At 41.4% G+C, this 24,305-nt stretch overlaps 1 protein-coding gene across 2 annotated transcripts in view; it reads left to right on the top strand.

Annotated features, from left to right (window-relative positions):
- The first annotated feature begins 3,385 nt into the window (after nucleotides 1-3,385).
- The window catches only part of slc25a26 (solute carrier family 25 member 26), a 217,984-nt gene continuing 197,064 nt past the window's right edge, over nucleotides 3,386-24,305 (top strand). For both annotated transcript variants that reach the window (XM_080183332.1, XM_080183339.1), the window contains exons 1-3: nucleotides 3,386-3,512; nucleotides 8,991-9,147; nucleotides 23,443-23,552. In XM_080183332.1, the coding sequence (XP_080039458.1) occupies nucleotides 3,480-3,512; nucleotides 8,991-9,147; nucleotides 23,443-23,552 (300 nt within the window). In that variant the 5' untranslated portion in view covers nucleotides 3,386-3,479. The remainder of the gene's footprint in view (nucleotides 3,513-8,990; nucleotides 9,148-23,442; nucleotides 23,553-24,305) is intronic.

The raw sequence follows: 24,305 nt of genomic DNA on the forward strand, positions 1-24,305 counted from the left end.
CAACACCCCACTACCCGGGTTCAGCTAGGAAAATGGTTGAAAGAGTCTTGTCCAGAGGGACCTCTGAAGGAATTGCTGAGGGAGATACTAGGAGCAAATCATTCCTAAAATAAAAACACCTTGCTTGCTGACTATAAAATGGAACAGCTTGAGAATTTGTATCTGGCTACATCTTCGTAATCTTAAATCAGTTCACTGTTCAAAAGATTGGAGAAGTTGGACGTTGCACATGGATCAACCAGGACCAAGCCACTGAGCTACTGGGGAGATGTTCTGTTATCTGTTTGGGATGGTAAAGTCTGCACTATAGCGACCAGCAACTGATTAATGGGTGCACCCCTACAGAGGGGCCATGGAAACCTTGTAAAGAAGCACCAGCCTTAAGCAATCTGAAGAGGGATATTTTCACCTATTCTTAGTTGTACTCTCCTTTTCTGAAATGCTACCACAAGAATGGGATGGTGTGTGTTGTTTAGATTATTAGGAAGAGGAGAGAGATGATGATCACGAGGATTAACATTATGATGAGGGAGAGAATGTGAGTTTGAAGCCCATCAATGAATTCCGAGATCGCCACTGTGAAGTATTCCTATATCACAAGCTTCTCCTTCTCACTCACTTTTGCCACTTATTTTCACATCCCATACATTGCTTCAGATTATTTTATCCTGGGGAAATTAGATCTGGCACTGGATAATTCACAAGGCACAAAGGAGATTGTGGAATATGCAACAGGTAAGAAATCTATCCATGGCTTCAGAGGTTTGGGATTCGGCTCTCATGGGTACTTGCCTTAAGGTTCAAAGATCAGTATGGGATATGGATTATCTGACAGGTACAAATTGGAGTCTATAGTAATAATTGACAGCATCATCACTAAAGCTTTTTCTTCATTGCAGGCACCATTTGAAGCTGCAGCTGACCTTCACCTATGAAATTGCCAAAACCAATAAAGACTGCGGACTGAATTGTACCGTCAAGTTGCATCCATTTTTGGGTGCAAAGATTTGGTAAAGTTGGGTGTGAAGTGAGTAGTGTGATCTGCACCTGCCTCCATGCTGGTTCCCTCTTTACCAAGGCACGAAAATGGCCGCGATCGGAACTGTGCCCATAACAGGCACGTAAGCCATTTAAATGCATTTGCATGCATTTAAATTGAATTAATGGGCTGTTCACCCAACTTTACCAGCATTTGCCCCTTTACCACCATGTATGCCCATCTAGAATCATCAAGCAACTGATATGTTCCATAGAAGTCCGTTTTGGGTGTTCCGGTTAGTGAGGAGGTAGGTGCCTAGCGTTCGATGGCTTTCTGCTTGAGATCAGTGGGGAGGGAGGAAGGTAACTGCCACTCTGCTTGAGATAGGTAATGGATGGGAGAAGGAATGGGGTGGGGGTGGGGGGTCACTGCCACTCTGCCTGAGATCAGTGGAGGGAAAGTGGCATCCGCTGCCACTCTGCCTAAGATCAGTGGAGGGGAAGGGGGTTCACCTCGGGGTCCTTGTGCATGAGTCACAAAAACCCAGCTTGCAGGTGCAGCAGGTGGTCAGGAAGGCTAATGGGATGCTGGCCTTCATAGCGAGGGGGATTGAATATAAAAGTAGGGAGGTATTGCTGCAGCTGTATAGGGCATTGGTGAGGCCGCAGCTGGAGTACTGTGTGCAGTTTTGGTCGCCGCACTTACGCAAGGATATTTTGGCCTTGGAGGGAGTGCAGAGGAGGTTTACTAGGCTGTTTCTGGAGTTGAGGGCGTTGAGCTATGCGGAGAGGCTGAATAAACTAGGCTTGCACTCGTTAGAGTTTAGAAGAATGAGGGGAGATCTCATTGAGACTTATGATGAATGGGATGGATAGGATAGAGGTGGAGAGACTCTTCCTGCTCAGAAAGGACAGTAGGACTAGGGGGCACAGCCTCAAGATAAAGGGGGGGCGGTTTAGAACGGAGTTGAGGAGGAACTTCTTCACTCAGAGGGTGGTGAACCTCTGCCTGTTGAAGTGGTGGAGGCTGCCTCGCTAAGTATTTTTAAGACGTAGGTTGATGGGTTTTTGATAAGCGAGGGGATTAAGGGTTATGGGGAGAGGGCGGGAATGTGGAACTGAGCCACGACAGATCAGCCATGATCTTATTGAATGGCGGGGCAGGCTCGAAGGGCTAGATGGCCTACTCCTGCTCCTATTTCTTATGTTCTTATGGGTTCTGCAGCCACTCTGCCTGAGATCAGTGGAGGGGATGAGGGGTCTGCTGCCAATCTGCCTGAGATCAGTGGAGGGGAAGGGAGGGTCCGTTGCCACTCTATCTGAGACCAGTGGAGGGGAAGGGGGGTTCTGCTGCCACTCTGCCTGAGATCAGTGGGGGGGAGGGGGGGGGATTTGTAGCCATTCTGCCTTAGATCAGTGGAGGGGAAGGGGGGTCCGCTGCCACTCTGTCTGAGACACGTTCTCCCAATTTACCAATAGTATATTGATTCAGAGTGATTGCCATTGCCTAGATGGTCTGGGAAAGCAATCTTGGTGAATAGGTTTGCAATCTATGCCATTTTTCCCTGATTCAGAATGACTTCTAACATTTCTTTGTGCTGATAGGTTGGGGTTTCAGGTTGAGGTAGGTCTACAGTTTAGGCGAAAGTTGGGGTTGGTTAGGGACAAAGTAATAAGAACATAAGAACATAAGAAATAGGAACAGGAGTAGGCCATCTAGCCCTTCGAGCCTGCCCCGCCATTCAATAAGATCATGGCTGATCTGTCGTGGCTCAGTTCCACTTTCCCGCCCTCTCCCCATAACCCTTAATCCCTTCTCTTATCAAAAACATGGTGGAGTTAGATTGCCTGTTTAATCATGATGCAACGGCTTTGCAGATCATTAACAAGTACTAGTGTTTAAATGAGTTTGTAATCTATTCCTGATAACAACTGGTCCCAAAATTAACTAAAGACACAAGAAATGCTGGAAGAACTCAGCGGGCCTGGCAGCATCTGTGGAGAGAGAAACAGGGTTAACTTTGAGTCCATGAGACTCTTCCTCATTCTCTCCATAGAGGTCTGGCAGCATTCTTGGAGAGAGAAACAGAGTTAATGTTTCAAATCCGTGTGATTATTCTCCAGTCTCTCCACTTAGATACTGCCAGACCTGTATTGTCTGGTTTTTTTTTCAAATCTACCGGCATCTGCAGTGTTTGGCTTTTATTTTTCTGGGGTTAAGTTACCAGCTCCGCTAGAGTTTAGGAAGAATATTTAGAACTGGGCTCAAGTTATGCCCAGTGGATGAACCGAAGGTTAGCTATACCTGCGGCCAGCAGTCTGAGTGCTGCTGCTCCTCCTCACAATGACCAGGATGTGTAGTAACCGGAAGTAGTTATGGCGAGCTAACCCCGGAAGCAGAACCTCGGTAGGAAGATGGCGCCGCCCAGGCGGAGCTTCAGCCACTGAGCCGGGTTGGGCTGTTTTGGGTTGGGTTTTGTAAAGGGAGTGAGTCTGTGGCGATGGACCGCACCGAGTTCTTGGCCTCTCTTCTGGTGAGTGCTTCTGAATCCGAATCACCTCGGCAGTTTCCACCCATCTGCAGAAGAGAGTTTAATTTTATATTCAGCACAGGTGCAATGTGAAAATAAAATGGAATTAATAATAAGGAGCGTTTTAATGACTCTTGTACGAAGGTTTTCAAATAATTTCAGATGAATTTGTTATTAACCATTAAGAAATATGCAGCATTTTTTTAAACAGTAAAATCTTCCTTTGACAACCAATGAATGAACTGTTGAACTGCAGCCCTGCCCATATGCTATCCATCATTCCTGTAATTTAAGTTTGCTTTAATTGTCTTTGAGCCATTGACACGTAAAAGGGTTTTGCCGTGTTCATCTAGCTAATGACACTATTCAAATATTAATTAAATATTTAATGAAATTAAGAGCTTTGTACATTTACAACAGTACCTATAGTTTCAAAAGTACTTAATGACTGAAACGTTCACAGGTTATAAAAAGTGCCATGCTTTGCAAACATGAACTCAGTTTTAATTTGAAATCTCTGACATGGAGTTAATTGTTTAATTAAGTGAGCTAGATCAGATCAAGTTGGCTGATGGCCTTTGATTCTGCAGTGTAGTGAAAGGGACAATTTAACTTATTCTTTATGGGAGATTGCTCATCCTGAAGTGACCTTGAACTAAATGATTCAATGCTAGGCTGTTTCAGAGTTGGGAGTCAACACATTGCTATGGTTTGGGATCACATGTAAGCCAAACCAGGAAAGGGGTGACAGATTTATTTCCCTAAAGAATGTTACTGAACCAGATTGATCTTATGATGATTGTTAATGGCTTATGGTCATTAATACTGAGACTAGCTGTCAATTCCCAACTTTATTAATTGAATTTAAACTCCACCAGTTGTCATGGTGGGATTTGAAACTGTGCTCCCTGAGGATTAATGCTGTACAAAAATGTTTGTATGTAGAGGGGTTGGATTCAATTCCAACTGTGATTCTACTGTGCCTTGAGTGTAATGGTGTGAAGAATATATAGAACTAGCAGGCTTGCTTAGCAACCAGGTAAAGGTAAAAAAAACTTTTAATTTTTAATTTTAGCTGAATTTGGAGACAGGACACCAGGGAATGAACATCCCTCAAGAACATAAGAACATAAGAAATAGGAACAGGAGTAGGCCATCTGGCCCCTCTAGCCTGCCCCGCCATTCAATAAGATCATGGCTGATCTGTTGTGGCTCAGTTCCACATTCCCGCCCTCTCCCCATAACCCTTAATCCCCTCTCTTATCAAAAACCCATCAACCCGCGTCTTAAAAACATTTGGCGAGGTAGCCTCCACCACTTCAACGGGCAGAGAATTCCAGAGATTCAGCACCCTTTGAGTGAAGAAGTTCCTCCTCAACTCCGTTCTAAACCGCCCCCCCTTTATTTTGAGGCTGTGCCCCCTAGTCCTACTGTCCTTTCTGAGCGGGAAGAGCCTCTCCACCTCTATCCTATCCAGCCCATTCATCATCATCTATGTCTCAGTGAGATCTCACCTCATTCTTCTAAACTCTAACGAGTACAAGCCTAGTTTATTCAGCCTCTCCTCATAGCTCAACCCCCTCAACTCTGGCATCAGCCTAGTAAACCTCCTCTGCACTCCCTCCAAGGCCAAAATATCCTTGCGTAAGTACGGCACCCAAAACTGCACACAGTACTCCAGCTGCGGCCTTACCAATGCCCTATATAGCCGCAGCAAGACCTCCCTACTTTTATATTCAATCCCCCTCGCTATGAAGGCCAGCATCCCATTCGCCTTCCTGACCACCTGCTGCACCTGCAAGCTGGGTTTTTGTGACTCATGCACAAGGACCCCGAGGTCCCTCTGCACCGTCGCCTGCTGCAGTTTTTCTCCACGTAAGTAATAATCCTTCCTACCATTCTTCCTACCAAAGTGGACCACCTCACACTTGCCAACATTAAATTCCATTTGCCAGTTCCTGGCCCATTCGCCCAGCCTATCTAGATCCTTCTGCAGACTCTCCACACCCTCTGCACAATTTGCCTTTCCACCAATCTTGGTGTCATCAGCAAATTTTGACACCATACACTCGGTTCCCTCCTCCAGATCATCTATATAAATGGTAAATAGCTGAGGCCCCAGCACCGACCCCTGAGGCACTCCACTAGTCACCAACCGCCAATCTGAATAGCACCCATTGACCCCCACTCTCTGCCTCCTATTTGACAACCAGTCCTCTATCCACGCTAATGCCCTACCCCCAACTCCATGTCCCCTGACCTTCTGCAATAACCTCTTGTGAGGTACTTTGTCAAACGCCTTCTGAAAATCAAGGATGACCACATCATTAATCTGCCAAGAGATGCTGGATGGGACAAGGAAGTTACAAAGATGCAGGCTTCCAAAGGAGCAAGTTACAGTTCAGATAACCAGGGACTTGGGTCAGAAAGAATGTCTAAGATGACTGGAGTGAAGAGTACAGTGATCAAGATATTTATTAGAAGAATTCAAGGAAAAATTAATAATATATTGATTTAGAGACAATTGCAGTAACCCAATTTCAAGTGGGACAGCAGTTTTCAGACGCAAATGAAACCATTTAATCAGAGACTGGGAAACGAGTTAAAGCAGTTGTGAACATTTTGCAGACTGGTCAAGACAAAGAAATCCTAAAGGGGTTGGTGTAACGTCCTGAACTGGATTTACTGTTAAAAGTGGAGTGGAGGCTTTGTTTATAAATGTAATCTGAAAAACTTGGACTGGATTTCATAATGCAAACCACTAAGGGAAAGCAGATTAGCGAAAGAAGATTTTCAAGTGTGTTTTTGGAAGTGGAGTTTGGAAATACATGTCACAATCATCTGGGGGAATTAGAACAAAGAAAAGTTCTGTACAGGAACAGGCACTTCAGCCCTCCAAACCTGTGCCGATTATGATGCCCTAACTAAACTGCAAAGAATCCTTCTGCCCTTAATTAGCCCGTATCCCTCTATTCTGTCCCTATTCACATGCCCATCAGATGCCTCATAAATGTTGCTAATGTGCCTGCTTCCACTACCTCCTGGCAGCCCGTTCCAGACACCCACCATCTCTGCACGAAAAACTTGCCCTGCACATCATTGTTAAACTTTCCCTCCTCACCTTGAACCTTTGCCCCCTTGTAACTGACACTTCCACCCTGGGAAAAAGCTTCTGACTGTCCACCCAGTATCTGCCCCTCATAATTTTGTAGACCTCTATCAGGTGTCCCCTCAGCCTCTGTCTTTCCAGTGAAAACAATCCTAGTGTATTCAGCCTCTCCCCATAGCCACCTCTTTTGAGACCAGGCAATATACCGGTGAACCATCTTTGCACTCTCCAAAGTTTCCGAGTCCTTCTTGGTGTAGTGACCAGAACTGCACACCATACTCTAAATGTGGTCTAACCAAGGTTTTATACAGCTGCAACACGATTTCCCAACTCCTGTACTCAATGTCCTAGCTGATAAAAATAAGCATGCCATATAATTTCTTAACTGCCTTGGCTACCTAAATTGCCGCTTTTAGGGAGATTCCTCTGTATATTAATGTTCCTAAGCGTTCTACCATTTACAGTATAATTCACATCTAAATTTGAGCTTCAAATGCATCACCTCGTAATTGTTCAGATTAAATTCCACCTGCCATTTCTGTGCCAAGTCTCCAATCTATCTATATCCTGTTGTACCTTCTGACAATCTGCAGCATGTACAGCTCCCACCTTCCCCAGAAGACAATTCTGAGGAAAAATCCACAGACACTAACTTTGGTTCAGAGCGGAGTGAGTGTATTCGACCACAATCATCTTGTGTGCTTAAAGAGGATTTTGGGTGTTAATGAGACTCTTGTAGCTTAAGATGTTTCTGTATTTTGCGTCATTCCATATGTATTTGAATCTATATGTATTTCTTAAGCTGAAAGGGGAAGTAAAGGAGTATTGTATCATCATCCAATTTTTTCACATGATATAAATGTTTTTTTCTTGTTAAAACTAATTAGCTGTTATTTTGAATCAGGGTTCCATTCTGGGATCTTCCTGTCCAGTTATAACATCAACTGGGATTGTAACAACTTGTAATTTTAAAAATCTCTTCCTTTGTTTATACAAGCTGAGAGCCAAGCATCCCTTCACCTCTTCCACGCTTTGGTGCTCCTTCCTCATCTGCAAGCGTTCTGCCTGAGTGAACGTTGTGCAATTAACATGGGAGGCAAAAACGGGAGCGACCATCCCCAGCTTCAGATTCCTTATGCTTTATGCCATGAGAAAGCCTTGGTGCTTGTAGAGGGGCAATCTCCTCTTGCTTAAGAGATAACAAAGTTGGGGAGACATATTGCTGAAGCCAGGTGTGTGAGAGGACACCAGCACTGTCCCTTGGTAGCTCCGTGATGTACCACACAGTCAGAAAGTTATAACCACTTGTCTGTCTTTCCTTTCCAGGAGTAATATTCTCATATTCTTTATTATAAACTCCTGTTTTGCAGATCCAGCACTTTGATTTATAAATTATATGAGGTGGTACTGGAAGCTAGCTAATGTAACACCTCTGTCCAAGAATATAAAGAAGAATAAATTGGTAGTGATAAATCAGATAATTTCACTTCAGTTGTAGCGGGGAGGGAGTTGGGTTGGTGAGGGTGTTTGGGTTGGTGGTGGGGGGGGATGGTGGGGGAGGGGAGGAGGGGAACCACTTGCACCTTCCTTTAAAGCAGACCAGTTGCGGAACTACTGCTCGAGTAGTTTCTGTTTTTAATCTGTCGTTTTGTTTCTCTTCACACCCTTTCCTTTCAATGTGAGATGTAATATCCCAGACAACTCAGACAGATATTTAGTTAACAAATCCCTTAATCTCTTCAATTTTGGGGAAACAATTTTAATGCATGCCTCATTTAACCATCTTTTCATCTCTGCGTAAAAACCAATGGAAATATTCAACATTGACTTGTATCTTTTCTGTGAGAAGTGAACAAAGTTCCCTAATTTCAGATACTCAGAACTGTAAAGCATTGATTTCATTAGGGTCCTAATGTTATAGACAGTGAAAAAGGGTTGGTAACACATCATAATGTGTGTTTGGTTTTTGATGTTATATTGTCCACATTGATTCCAGTCCAATCACTGACTTATTCAACGCTTGTTTATCAAAGTGAGGATCTACAGCTAAGTGCTCTGTTAAGACCATTCCTTGTGCTGTTTTGACATTGAGCAGCATTTAGATCCTTGTGGTAAAAAAAGATATGTAATTTGAAACACAGCAAATTGATGACTTCTGAAATAGTATAGAAAAATCATAAAAGTTCAGTGGTTTCAAAAGTATCCATCAGCCATCCAAGCATTTCCCCAGTTTTGAGGCTGTACTTTGGACAATTTAACAGATTTTTTTTAACCTTACCACAAGCAACATTATAAAGGTTTTTGCTGCATATGATTAGTTTTTGAAGTTTTCTGTGTGGTGATGTCAAGATAACTGATGCTTGTTGCTCTAGGCTGGTGGCGTGGCGGGGATGTGTGTGGATTTGACATTGTTCCCACTGGATACCATGAAAACCAGACTACAGAGTCCGCAGGGGTTCTACAAAGCTGGAGGTTTCTGTGGGATTTATGCTGGTGTACCTTCTGCTGCCTTAGGATCTTTTCCCAATGGTAAATTCTTGTTTATATAACTAGCTTTCATCTGGCATTCTTCAAAAAAATTTGGAATATTGAAACCTTTGTAGCATGTTTATAGAATCGAGTATTTAAATCATGCTATTTGAGCTATTATTGTGTTTGTGGACTTAGAAATTTTATGTCGATTCCAGTTTGAGGACAGTTAAGATGAGATCATTAGTTCAGTTGCCACATCCTTCCCTCCCCCCCACCTACTAAAAAAACCATGTCTTCTGTGACCCTTAACATGGATTTTCTGCAGCTTCACTCCTCCAAGTCAATTATGTAATCGTTTGGTCTCTGCAAGCTCGTTTTGTCCGTTCTATCCCCTATAACATGCATGCTAATTTCCTGCTAAACTATGGATCACCCAATCTCCCTTCCCAAGGCCCACACTAGTCAATGTTTCTCAAGTACGTCACCCTCCCTCTCAAATCTATCAGTCTTCCCCTTATCAAAAAAAACCTCCCAGCTCATTTTCAATCTTTCTTGACGCCAACCAACAACCATATCTCTTCCCTGTTCAACTGAGTAGGGCTCCCACGCATGGTTCTCATTCTTTATCCAACAGCAGCAAAGAATCCGCTACAGTACCTTTTGTTCCTATCTCACATTTCAGTGACTAACATTTAACCTGCTTGAAAAATCACTCTTGTAGAGCTGGAAGCCGGCTGAAGGGGTCCAGCAATGACGGTTGGGGCTTTTGAAGTGGCTTGATGCTTGGCATCAATCCTTGGCCCTCCCATTTATTTTTCATCTACATGCTGCCATCATCTGAAGTCTTGTCGAGTTCTGTGTGTGTCGGCAATATGCACCTCTACTTCACCACCACCTTTTGTTACATTGTGAACCTGTTTGTATGAGCTGAATGATCCATACGTTTAAACATTGGGAAGAATAAGACCATTGTGTTTGTCCCCCAGCATGAATTCTGTTCTTTTACCACCAGTCCCTTGGCCACTTGAGAAAATTAATATTTAATGGAAGCAGTTTGAAAAATATTAGTTCTTCTTCAGAAAATGTTTTTTGTAACCGTTTGTGAAACTAATTTCTGGCCCTTGGCTGCAACTAAATGGTACCTTGCTGTGAGGGGGAGGAAAAGTACCAAAATTTGGTTGCCATGTTTTGTGCATTGCAATACTTCAAACCCATTTCATTGGTTGTGAACTGGACATCCTGAGAATGTGAAGGTGTTCAGTAAATGACATGAACTTTCTTATTGTTCAGAAAGTTGTGGGGAAAGATTTTCCTCTTGGGCATAGCACAGGGAAGTGGCATTGAGGGGGATGATCGGCTGTGATCTAGATGAATGGTAGAGAAGGTGTGATGGACTCGCCTAATATTTCTATTTTCTAATTGTTTTTGTCAATTGTTACATTCGCTTTTGTTGTTAATGTGAAGGAGGGTGATAAAAGATGCCTTTTCATATTTGGTCACATTCCATAATCTTTCTAACCTCTGCCAAAAGATTTGTGTTAACACTGAAGTTCACTCTGCATTAAACCAGTGTGGTACTTTTTTTCCCCTTCACAGTAAGATATGTTGATCCTATTGATTGCAACCTGGGTTTCTGATTTGAAAAGTGACATGCCATTTTTTTACATATTTTCATTTTCTGCTTTAACCTGAGATCATTCCTTTATTTCAATGCAATGTATCTGCTCTTTTCAATGTAACTTATTCTTGGCCATTGCTCAACCATGATCTTTTAAATATTGTGATTTCAGCACCAACTTTCATTTGTATATGGGTTATTACCCATAATAAAACTTCCCAGGGAGTGCACAGGATAATTATCAAACAAAATTTGATACATGGCCACAAGAGATATTAAGGCCAGTGATTGAAAGCGGTTAAAGAATTAGGTTTTAGGGAGCACCCTCAGGGAAGAGAAAAAGATCGAGAGGTTTAGGAATGGAATTCCACAGCTTGGGACCAAGGCTGCTGAAGGCATGGCTGCCAGTGGTGGAGTAGTTTAAAATCAGGGCCTCAGCAGAATTAGTTAGCCTCAAAAGACAATTTCCAAAATGTAACTTAAGTGCAGAAATGTCACTGTTGGAACTGTGCTGTTTTGGAATGAAACATGCAGTGACTGTCGTTGTTTGACATGGAGAGAATTTCATTTTCTCTCTACCTAAGGGTAGCATTGATGTCAAGTGCATTTTGCATCTCATGGGACAGCTGAAAGGAGGTAGTGCTGAGAATGCAGAGATGCATGTGGGTTCCTTTTAGAATCAGACTTCCCAAAGATAAACGTAAGCATTTATGAATTAGCTTAATGTTTGTTCCTTCCAGGGTTGTTGCCGTGATTAAATGTGAGCGTATTGTAAGTGTTTTTGGGCAAAAGAAGTGTTTTGATCTTTTTGGGCAAGAAATTTCATTTGCCCACAATTGTTTTCCACTGGGTGTTTTTATTTAACTCTTGAATGCAGATATTAGGACAGTATTACAGAATCTTTTGTGTAATTTTAACCATAAAACTTCGATGGCAAAATATAAAACAGAAATCCGTGAGGGTAAAAGGCAGTATTTGGACTGGCAAAAGTACAGTGGTCGAGTTAAATGTTAAGTTGATAGTCACCTTGATGTGGAACAAGCATAAAATAATTTATACAAACTCTGCTTCAGTAAGCTTGTAGCTCTGACGTTCATCAACCTAGTCCTTTCAGTACAGTGGTAAGTGTTCATCACATCACCTAATTTTAGTCTTCCACAATTTGATATATTGAGGCTTAAGATGTATATACTTGTTTGGTTTTAATCATTCTCTGCACTTGAGCTATTGACAGAACCTGTGGCAGAAATGTTACAAATTGAGTGTTTTCAGCCAGGAGCTTTAAGTCTTTACGCAGTAGTGAAAGTGCTATGTGCAGGTTCAATATCACAAACCATGGATTTGATTCATCGTTAATCTATGACGTTTGTGGCCTCTCAAAAATTTGGAACTTAACACTGGTTCTACTGCTGATTAGCAAACTCAGCACACAGCAATGAAGTTTAACATGGAAAGTTCACTGGGACCTAGTTTGGCAGCCGCCTTGAAATGTCAAATGTCCATCAGTTAACAATTCGGAGAAACAATTAGATTTTCATCCCTGAAACAAAGGCAAGTTTTATGCTTCTCTGTCGTGATCAGCATGCCTTAATTAACTGTAAAGGTCAGCAGTTCCAGCTGATTTGTTATATGAAAACCAATAGTCACGGACATTTGTTTTCTCTTGCGACCAGCATTAACTTCAAAAATCCATGGATCAACATGTCAGCTGTTACTTAAATGAGCAGACTGGTGCACATTAATCATTTGAACGACAATTGATTACTGAGTCTGTAACTGATACACTGCGTTGACCAAATCTGGTTGAAAGTAAAACCTGAATTTTGATGAAGCATAATTGGTAAGTGACATGCAACTTTATAGTGATTCCATCCTGTCCCCTCCATTTTGGCCGATAGCATTACTGTTGATGCACACAATTATGGAGGGCAGGAGAGAGAGAGAGAAAGAAAATAAAAATTTCCATGTTAAACTCAAAAATGTAGCTTTGTGTAACTTATTTTCTAATCAACATAGGCACACTGCTCAGAATTTAATGTAAAACGGTGCAATTGTGAACATTCCACATTGGAAACTACTGAGGAAAAGAGAGCTTTTTCCGGTTAGAAAGTGATTTGATTGGAGGAAACTTGTGAACCATGTAGATCTTTCTTCAAAGTGCATAATGAACCTCTTGTGGTCTTGCTTGCGGTTTCTTGGAGATGGTTTCTGCCAGTTTGTGGTAGTTCACCCAAAACTGGCAATCCAATACAAGATTAAGGGACTACACTCTTGGAAATGTATGAACACTTTGCCAATACGACAAAAGGCAGTTGCTAAATGTGTTCCAGGAATTAAAGATTGTAGTCACTGGCAAGGTCCCTTTTTTGTTTTGTTTTGTGTGGCCTATTAATTTGTGTGTGTGTACATTTTTATGCACAGGAACTCAAAGCAGGAAACTCGAACTTGTATGGGAACCCCTAGGTTGGTGTGTGTCATAGAGGGAATACCGGTTACCTGATAGACTGGAGAGCCTGGGGTGTCCTCCTTGGAACAGAGAACTCGTAACGTCGGATCTGGTAGAGGTGTTGAAAGTAGAGAAAATAAACATAAGCTGTTTCCAACAGTTTAAGGATGGATAACCGGAGGGTACAGCCTTCAGATAATTGGCAAAAGAACCAGGGTGACTTGAGAAAAAAGCTCTTTATGTAACAAGTTGTTGGGATTTGAAATGCTGTGCCTGAGCAGGATCATGAATATAGATTTCAATCTTAGCTTTCAAAAGGGAGTCAGACACATATCCGAAGGAGAAAAAATCCAGAGATTTGGAACTAGCCAGGTTTCTCATGCAGACTCAATGGGCTAAATGGCCTTCTGTGCCGTATTATTTTACGGTTCAAGCTGATATCCGTTACATTGAAAGCTAATCCTAAAAATCTGCCCCCACAATCCTGACCACTTGTCGAGTTGAGCGCTATTGCAAGTTTGTGCTAATTTCGCCTGGGGGTGGTTCACGGTGGCACAGTGGTTAGCACTGCTGCCTCACAGTGCCAGGGACCCAGGTTCAATTCCCAGTCACTATGTGGAATTTGCATGTTCTCCCCTTGTCTCCGGTTTCCTCCCACAGTCCGAAAGACATGCTGGTTAGGTGCATTGACCCGAACAGGCGCTAGAATGTGGCGACTGGAGGAATTTCTCAGTAACTTCATTGCAGTGTTAATGTAAGCCTACTTGTGACTAATAAATAAACTTAATTATTGATTGCAGCCTTCAAGGAGGCTTTTTTTTTAGTTTTCTGGGCACAATGGCACTTAATGTTTTTAAATGTTAAATATTAATAAAACGATAAAATGTCACATCAATAAAAAGTCAATGTTTCGGCCATTTGATCACAACCGAAAAGTGACAGAAATCTCAGGGCAAAATGGAGAGCACCAGACAGTGGGGTCATCCTAGGCACAGTTGGATGATGGACATCACAGAGTGGTTGTAGAAGAGCTAAAGCGGATGTGTGAGGATGGCGCAGAACAGACGAGCATGGTGTACCATGACCAGTCCACCACACAAACGAGCCTACCATCCATTGACTCTGTCTACACTTCCCGTTGCCTTGGATAATTTGCCAGCATAATTTGAGGACCCCACACACCCCGGACATACTGTCTTCCACCTTCTTCCATTGGGAAAAAGATACAAAAGTCTGAAGTCACGTACCAATCGACTCAAGAACAGCTTCTTAGAACAGAGTTGAGGAGGAACTTCTTCACTCAAAGGGTGGTGAATCTCTGGAATTCTCTGCCTGTTGAAGTGGTGGAGGCTGCCTCGCTCAATATCTTTAAGACGCGGGTTGATAGGTTTTTGATAGGCAAGGGGATTAAGGGTTATGGGGAGAAGGTGGGAATGTGGAATTGAGCCACGTCAGAGCAGCCATGATCTTATTGAATGGCGGGGCAGGCTCGAGGGGCTAGATGGCCTACTCCTGCTCCTATTTCTTATGTTCTTCCCTGTTGCCATCAGACTTTTGAATGGACCTACCTGACATTAAGTTGATCTTTCTCTACTCCCTAGCTATGACTGTAACACTACATTCTGCACCCTCTCGTCGTCTTCTCTGTGAACGGTATGCTTTGAGTGTATAGCATACTATTACATATGACAATAACAAATCAAATCAAAATGAAAGCATATCTCCTGTTAGGAGTAGGTACAAGCTTTAACTGCAATATTAACTTCATGTATGGTTTTACAAGCCATTTTGGCTGTTTAAAATCTGGTAAGATACAGGTATTGGACAAAACGTTGACTAAAATGTTGATCTTTTTGTGATATTATTAGTAAAACTCGTCATTTTTAAATATACCACGGGATTTTTTAAATACAAGAGAAACATTGCTAATTAAAATACTGCCTGAATGTAGCAGTACATGGGAGATTTTATATTTGAGATGAGGCAAATGCACTTCAGTAGGAATTTTGAACCACATGTTGAGAAATCAGTGCAATTTTATGTTTTGATTACTGACCGCTCAGAGTGGAAACTTGACCCTTCCTTTTGAAACAGGAAATATTGTAAAAGGGCGGTAATGTCATCACCCACAAAACAATCTGGAAATTGTGTTTCCTTCCATTTGTTTTGAACAAGTAACTGCACCATTCTTTGGAAGCCGTATAATAGGTGTTGGTTACTGTGAGCATTCAATGGAGACTTGGCTTTACTCATTAATTCTCCTGTACTAAATATCACGCTCATGACCAACTTAAAAAGAACTTGTGATATAAATTTCTCAAGTGGTTAGAAGAAGTTGTACCTCTTAATTGCTTTGTGGTGAAAAGATTTGTGCATTTTAATGTGAGCTACATTCTCAAACAGATTTTTAATCTGTTTTTAATATGATTTCAATCTCCTTTCACTATTCCTGACCTTGGATTGTGACATGTATTCAAACTTCCATCTTGATTCGATTTGGGAGAACCCTAATTCTCAGCAGCCACTTTGACCAGTAGCCTAAAAATGGGCCTGAAATCTAAATACAGTTGAAATGAAAATCAGATTTTATTTCAAATTTGTTTGAACAATGGATGGTGCCCTGGTACAGGTATGTGTGCTTGGAGTTGAGTTAATGCTGTTATTAGAAATTATATATTTTTCCCTTTTGTTTGTAAGTGAGAAATTATTTTCTGTCATTTGCCATTTAAGGCTTGGTCAATAAAATAGATCCTTTTTTAAATCTCACATTCTGACGTTTGGTGCAAGTGCTTCAATCAACAACTGTTCACTGTAAAATCTAAAACTGTAAAAGCAGCTCTGTTTTCAAACAACTTTTCGAGTCCCAAAACCTCTGATTCCTCATTCTCACAACATTTGAATATCTGAGTATGTTATAAAATGTATGCTCGCACTCTCACTTGTGGTCTTTGCTTCCCCCCACCACCATTCTGCCACGATACTGCTAATTATCTTTTCTAAAAAAAAGTTTGAAGAAATAAAGAGCTTGCATCTGTAGTATTGTTCATTTCCAAAGTGCTTAAGAACTTTGGAAATTTAGCCTCCATTGTAATATATGGAAAGCCAGTTTATGCGAAAGTCTGTGACATGATCCCAGCTGATAACATTGAACAGTCAGATCCCAGAACGGAAACCTGGCTCGGTAGACTGTAACTTCTACTTTTGTTTAGATACGCAGATGAACACAGTCACAAGACTGTCTGTTAACTTTTAACCAAACATTTTTTAAATCTGAAAAGATTGACTATGATGCAATACTCCTTCATGCCATCTACATCTTCTCATGTACACACATTTTTAAAGATAACACAAGTTACAAAATTTATCTTGTACTATAATGTTTTCGTTACTTAGGTCATGTGAACTAACTGTCTAACTCTGGTCATAGTCAGCATACTCTGAAACCAAGTGGCAGATGACACACAATACAACTGTGGATTTCTTGTCAAATCCCTCAATGCTTATTGCACTGTGAGCTTAATTGTCTTTGTGGAACTTTAGCTTCCACATGAGTGTTTTCCAACTCCACCCTTGAAATCACGCCTTAGAAACTTCTCCCAAATAACACTTTCTCTTGATGCTTTAACCTAGGATCCACTTGCAGGATTTTGCGGCGGCATGGTGGCATAGTGGTTAGCCCTGCTGCCTCTCAGGGCCAGGGAACTAGGTTCAGTTCCAGCCTTGTGTCACTGTCTGCGTGGGTTTCCCCCCACAGCCCAGAGATGTGTGGGTTCCGTTGATTGGCCATGCTAAACTGTCCCTTAGTGTCAGGGGAACTAGCAAGGTAAGTACATGGTGTTACAGGGATAGGGCCAGGATGGATTTGTGGTCAATGCAGACTTGAAGGGCCAAATGGTCTCCGTCAGCACTGTAGGGCTTCTATGATTTCAATCTCCTTTCACTATTCCTGACCTTGGATTGTAACATGTATTCAAACTTCCACACAATCTCTCGTGTACCTGGCAAAAAAACACTACTGCTGTACAGACCATTATGATTCACCTCAAATGTTTGGTTTCTTACCAAGCTGACTTTAAATGTGGTTATGAGCTGTCTCTCTAACTCTGAGCACTTTCTCCTTTTTTTTACATGCATTCTGAACAGTACCTTGTCCACCTTTCTTGTTTTTTGTTCCTTTAACTTAACTGTCTTCTTTAGATATTCTCTCAATCCCAACTGCCTTTCTGGACTTTGTTCTGTTCTTTCTTATGGGATGTCTGCTTTTTGCAGCTCCCTGAACCTGTCCATCTGCTTCTGGATCCAGCTTAAAGTTAAACGAGTTATTTCTAACCTATGATGGCCCCTGATTACTAAGCAACAGCCTACTTTTTTTTAAACCTGTTTACTCTCACATCATCGGATTAATTACAATGCAGGAACTGTTTGAAAAAGTCCACAGACATACAGACTCACTAGCCATGCTAAATTCTCCTTCACTGTATCCGAACATGCGCAGAGTGTGGTGACTAGGGGATTTTCACAGTAACTTAATTGCAGTGTTAATGTAAGCCTACTTGCAACACTGACCTTTGTTTAACATGAGCAAACTGAGTTTTCCAACTGTTTCTTGCATAGCAACACAAATTAAACTTACTTAAAGCTATAACTTGTTTCTAATGTCCGTAATTACAAATATAGATTACTCAAAACCATCTGTTTCTTGACAACAGCAATGAGGTAAATGATTACTAATTTTGATCTGATTTATTATTGTCACATATATTAGCATGCAGTGATGAGTATTGTTTCTTGTGCGCTATACAGACAAAGCATACTGTTCACAGAGAAGGAACGGAGAGAGTGCAGAATGTAGTGTTGCAATCATAGCTAAGGTGCACCCTAGCTATGACAAGGTAGGTCCATTGAAAAGTCTGATGGAAGAAGCTGTTGAGTTGGTTGGTACATGACCTCAGACTATTGTATCTTTTTCCCAATAAAGAAGATAGAAGAGAGAATGTCCTGGGTGTGTGGGATCATTAATTATGTTGGCTGCTTTTCCAAGGCAGTGGGAAGTGTAGACAGAGTCAATGGATGGGAGGCTGATTTGTAATTTTGAGGTGTCGGTTGAGGGATGAATGTTGACAAGGGCTCAAGGATAATTCCCCTCTTTTGAATAGTATCATGGGATTATGTACATTGATCTGAGAGAACAACCGCATCTAGGGTTCAGGATGCATCTGATAATGTAGCATTCTCTCCATATTGCAATGAAATGTAATCCAAGGAATGGAGCTTGAGCTCACAAGCTTCTGATTCAGAAGTGAAACTACTTCAGAAAGCATACTTGCACAAAGAAAATGCATGGTTGAGGTAATGAACTTTAAGGCATTTGGATAACACCATCAATTATACACCAACTTGCAGGGAATCCCAAATGAACAAATTGCTGAGAATGTCTTAGGGTAAATTGCATTCCTTTGATTCCATTCCATGTAGCAGTATTTCAGATTACTTGATGGAAGTGCCTTTCGATTGATGGTGTGTAGTGGCTTCTGTGAAACAGAGGAATGTCTGATAGTGTTGTGATCAAAGACCACTTTGAGCACCAGTGGGCCCCCAACTTTCTGGCTCGATTGGCAGTTGTAATATAATGCATTGGTGTTGCAGTCGTGGCCTGTAATGATGTCGCTGTGGTATTTTGTAGTGTTTGCTTTTTTTTACATGGTCTGTATGAATGCAGCAGGCTGAGATTTAGCTGAGTCCCAATGTGCTCCATGTTTTACTTACTTTCAAGGCACATCTATTAGCAAGCCCAGCTCAGTTTTAATTCTGTGGTATGGTAACTATCAGCCAAAGGAAAGAAAGTCTTAGTGTATATACTTGGTAAAAATATATAATTCTGCTTGGAGTAATATTTTATTCATTTTTCATTGACTTAAATGCTTCCTGTAATTTCATGCTTTGCCTTCTCTTGGGTTCAATGTGAATTCTTGTCAACTTCCTTAAAATTGATGATTGCTTTAAAATATGTTGCACAATATGTTTGGCTATTTGCATTTTTGCTGTAACTACCTGATGTGAATGTAGGTTGTCGGGGACGTGTAACTTATGATTAATTAAGGAAATGCTTTCGCGGAAGAGTCATTCTACACTCAACGTTAATTCCTTTGGTCTCTCTGTGGATGCTGCCCAACAGGTGGTTTTTCCAATACGAGATTCTTGTTGAATTTAACTTATGGGTGTGGTAGGGTGGCCCCTTTAAGGGATGATCATCTCCCAATCACGTGACCTGCCTGGGGCCTAATGCATGGCAGTGTGCAAAATCCCCAAAATTATTCCTGGTTGAAGCAATAGAAATAGCCCAGGCCACTGAAAGTGCTGAAAAGGTGCTTCTGAGCGATGTTGCATGCAAGATGGTAAGGTGAATCAACTATGGAGAGAAATGGCTGCTAAACAAGGATCTCAAATGACATGCACAGGTTAAGTGGAACAGAGACCCCTAGAGCAGGGTCGTGGACAGAAGAATAAGAGCAAAAACGTGCTGTCGGCCCAGGAATTGGGATGAGTGTTACAGATGTGGTGGAGATCATCCTTTGGGTAATGGTGATTGCAAAGATTTTGTCAGTGTTAACTGTAGCAGGAAGGGCCATGTTCAGACATTGTGCTGAGCTGCATAGAGTACACCCAGTTTAAAGAAACAACACACCTTGACTCCAGTGCATTAAGTAGAGGAAGATTCTGATGAAGAATCCAAGATATACAAGTTAAACATGGTCAGGTTGAACTAGATGATTCCCATTGAGATTGTCCTCATGGTCAAAGGTTGGCTGCTGAATACGGAGGTTGACATACATGCTTCTGCCATGGTGATAGGCGAACAAACTTGCATGTACCTAATAAGGAGGAGTTCAACTCCTGGGGATTAAGTGACACGGCTGCTAAATTAGCAGTTTGTATGGAGGAAACACTAAAGCTATTAGGTACCTCCATGGCACCAGTGTTGTATCAAAGCCAGTTCAATTCCCCATGATTGTTGTTGTGGAAGATAATAGCCAAGCCCGGGGTGAGACTGGTTGTGACAGATAAAGCTAAATTGGCAAAATAAATTTAAGTAACAGATGGTGCTTTTCAAGAGATTCTGCCCTTATACAAAGACATCTTTCAAAATAAGCTGGGCCGTATACAAGGGGTCAAGGCTAAAATATATGTGAACCCCGAAATTCTTTAGAGCTCCACCTGTGCCTCCTCGTTGATATCTTGCACTATTACAATGGGATGCAAGTCATTTGCAATAAATTGTCACTTGTGAATATTTAATCACTGTTTGCTTGACCATCTGGCAAGACTAAGCACTTTGGATGGGTAAATTATAAAGCTTTATTGGCAATTAAAAGGTAGAAACAAACAAGTTAAAAAGATAGGGGACAAAGTGGATGCTCCTGGTCTGACCAAGACCACAAAAAACTACAAAGGGTTATGAATGTAGCCCAGTCCATCATGCAAACCAGTCTCCCATCCATTGACTTGCCTACACTTCCCCTTGTCTTGGAAAAGCAGTCAGCATAATTGAGGACTCCACACACCCTGGACATATACCTTCTTCTGTTGGGAGAAAGATACAAAAGTTGGAGATAACGTACTAACTGACTCGAGAACAGCTTCTCCGCTGCTGCCATCTGACTTTTGAATGGACCTACCTTATACTCTCTACACCCTAGCTATGACTAACATTATATTCTGCACTTCACCTTTCCTTCTCCCCTATGTACTTTATGAATTGTCTGTATTGTGTGTAAGAAACAATACTTTTCACTATATAACAATACAAGTGACAAATCAAATAAACAGTGAAAGGAAAAAGCTTAACTAAATGGACTAACAAAATGATTCAAAATCTTCATTAATGTATCCTAGGTTCACATTTTCTTATCTTGAATTAGCCTGTCGAACAATAATTGGCTAACTTAACCATCTGCTGATTTTATAATTGGTTCCTGACACCTGTGAGCATCTCATCATTCAATAATACAATGGTGCTACTCAGAATGTTTCATGTGACCATTTTCCCACACAGTAATACAATGCCCTATTCTTTATGCATTTTAATGTAACTCGCCAAGGTCATGAAGTCTTCGACTTTAGCACACCTTATCTTTTCAGTCTGGCTTGAGAAACACATCTTACATTGTATAGACTTCTCATAATGTACAATTAGCCTTTTAAAATCGGGTGTTAATGATGAAACCTAAAACATTATATACTTTCTGTTCCGGATTATATTACCAGCCCTTAACACATCTTCTGATTAATTACTTATTCTTCAACTGTCTCACAGTTGAGGTTTACTATTTATCCTGGCTGGTTTCCAATAACGCAGTAGCTGGTTTCCACGAATGCAATAGTTGGTTATGGAGTCATACAGTACAGAGGAGATGCTTTGACTCATCACCGACAAACTACACTAAATCTCCTCCAATTTTCACTTGATATGGCCTATATTCTTGAATGTTTTATGACAAATGCTAATCCACATACTTTTCAAAGGATGTGAGGTTTCTTGACTTTACTGACCTCACAGGCAATGCATTCTGGACTTCCACCACCACTTGGGTGAAAAAAACGTTTTCCTCAGGTCCCCTCTAAACCCCTGGCCCTACACCTTGTAACTATGCCTCCTTGTTATTCAACCTTCAATTAAGGGGAATAGCTGCCAGGTATTAACACTGTCCATACGCCTCGTAAGAGATTCCACCACCACCACCTCCTCCCCCACCCCGGTCTTCATAGCTCAGATGCTCCATCCAAAGCACCATCCTGGTCAATCTCCTTCCTATTGTGAGGTGACTAGAAGTGTACGCAGTCCTCCAGCTATGGTTTAGCCAAAGTTTTGTACAGCTCCAAAATAGCCTCATTGCCCTTATCTATATCATAACTAGTAAAGGCAAGTATCCTGTATGTCTTCCACCTACTCTGCCTTCAGGGATCTATGGACAAGCACCCCAAGATCCTACTGTTCCTCTGAGCTTCCTAGCATCCTGCCATTCATTGCGCACTTTCTTGTCTTCTTACTTGTCTTGTACTTTCCGGGGTTAAACAATCAGCCCATCTGACCAACCCATCTGCAGCTTCCTGCGACCTATGGCCTTCCTCACTATTAATTACCTTGCCAGTTTTTATGTCATCTGCAAACTTCTCATCCCTCCAACATTCTTATCTATATTGTTTATATATATTTTTAGGTTTTAAATTGTCTCCTATGGCTACTTGATCATGTTCATTATATTAAATAACATATTAAATCAGACAACAAAATGGTCAAGAAGCAGCATGGTGACAGTGGTTAGCATTGCTGCCTCTCTCAGCACCAGGGACCTGGGTTCAATTCCAGCCTCGGGTCACTATATGTGTGAAATTTGCATGTTCTCCCCTTGTTTGCGTTGGTATCTTCAGGGTGCTTTGGCTTCTTCCCACAGTCCAAAAGACGTGCTGGTTAGGGTGCATTGACCATGCCAAATTCTTCCTCAGTGTACCTGAACAGGTGCTGGAGTGTGGCAACTAGGGGATTTCACAGTAACTTCACTGCAGTGTGAATGTGAGACAACTTGTGACTAATAAATAAATAAACTTTAAATCACACTAAAGTTGTTGATTTGAAAACTGCCAACATGCTTTGGTTCTGCAAACACTTCCTATTGTTCAGGGTAAGAATGGCAGTGGTTCTGCTTTCTCCTGTTTGTCATCCTCCTAATTTGCAAAGGGTACAACCCCACATTCAAAGTAAAACAAGTACACTATTGTGTTATGGATGGATAGTCACCTTCATTTTCACTTGGCCAGAATCCTGGAATTTCCTAGCTAACATCATCATCACTGATAATGTTGTGGTTCAAGGAAAAGTCAACCACCACCGCCTTGGAATAGCTAGGGATGGACATTAAGTATAGTCTTACCCACATTCCAAAAATAAATTTTATTTTGCTATAATTGTAAGTGAAGGTGTAAAGCTGCTAAAGCCAATATACCAACATGTGTGAAGTGATTAGACTAAGGTGAACAAGTCATAACTAAAGAGTGGAACTTTGGGATACATTCCTTTAAAAAAAAAACAGGTTTGTTCGCCCAAGAGGCGAAACTACCACATATCTATAATTGTTTAAAGTTTAAATCCATTTGACATTTGATGAATAAATGTGCAGAGTAACTGGAGTCAGTGACCAGATCATTGTATTGCAAATTCTTTTTGGAGCCAGCTATGAATATCTAACTTTTAGACTGACTGGAGTTTTTTTTTGTATATGGTTAATTTCAGCTGCTCTTTTCTTCGTTACCTATGAGTACACAAAATCTGTGCTGGGTTCCTGTGTGTCTACAAACAAGGCTCCGCTTATTCACATGCTTGCTGCTTCTCTTGGGGAGGTGGTAAGTGCCTCATCTTATGCTTGATCTGAAAGTTTGAAATTAGTAAACATAAAGTAATGTTTGTTTTAATTTTTACCAGCATGCCTTTAGCTTCGTAAAATGTTCCGCGGCATCTCACAGGAGTTTAACAAATGTTAAAAACAACCTTGGTTTGGACGTAATGGACTGTAGTAAAGAGTACTGGCTTCCATATTACAAAAAGGATATAGTTGCACTTGAAGGTCAGAGAGTCAGAGAGGGGCCAAAAAAAGAGCCATATGTGATAAGTAGCACAGATGACCAAAACCTTGAATAAACAGGTTTTAAGGAACATTGTAAAGAGAGGAGAGGAAGGCATTAAGGCAGTGAGGCTCGAGGAGGAAATTCCAGAGTTGGGCAATTGGAGGCATGATTAAAATTGGGGTTCAAATTGAAAGAATGATGGAACCTCAGTATTGCAGTGCTGAAGGACATTCCAGAAGTGGGAGGAGGTGAGGCCTTGGAGTGATTTGAAAAGCAGGACTGAGAACTTTAAAATCATTTTGCTGCCAGACTAGATGCTGAATTAGTTTAATGGGCACAAGGTTGCTGCAAATTAGAGTACGCACACCAGAATTTTGGTTGAGTTCAGGTTTGAAAAGGATGGAAGATGAGTGGCTGGCCAGCAAAGTATTTGAATAGCCAACTTTAGAGATAACAAAGCCATGGATCTTTACTGTTTTATTGTTAGACATTTTGTCATGCTTCGATTTAACTTTCCAGTAAGTCACTATG

This window comes from Carcharhinus amblyrhynchos, chromosome 3, assembly GCF_965287045.1.
Source record: "Carcharhinus amblyrhynchos chromosome 3, sCarAmb.v2.hapA, whole genome shotgun sequence".
In the NCBI taxonomy this organism is placed as follows: Eukaryota; Metazoa; Chordata; class Chondrichthyes; order Carcharhiniformes; family Carcharhinidae; genus Carcharhinus; species Carcharhinus amblyrhynchos.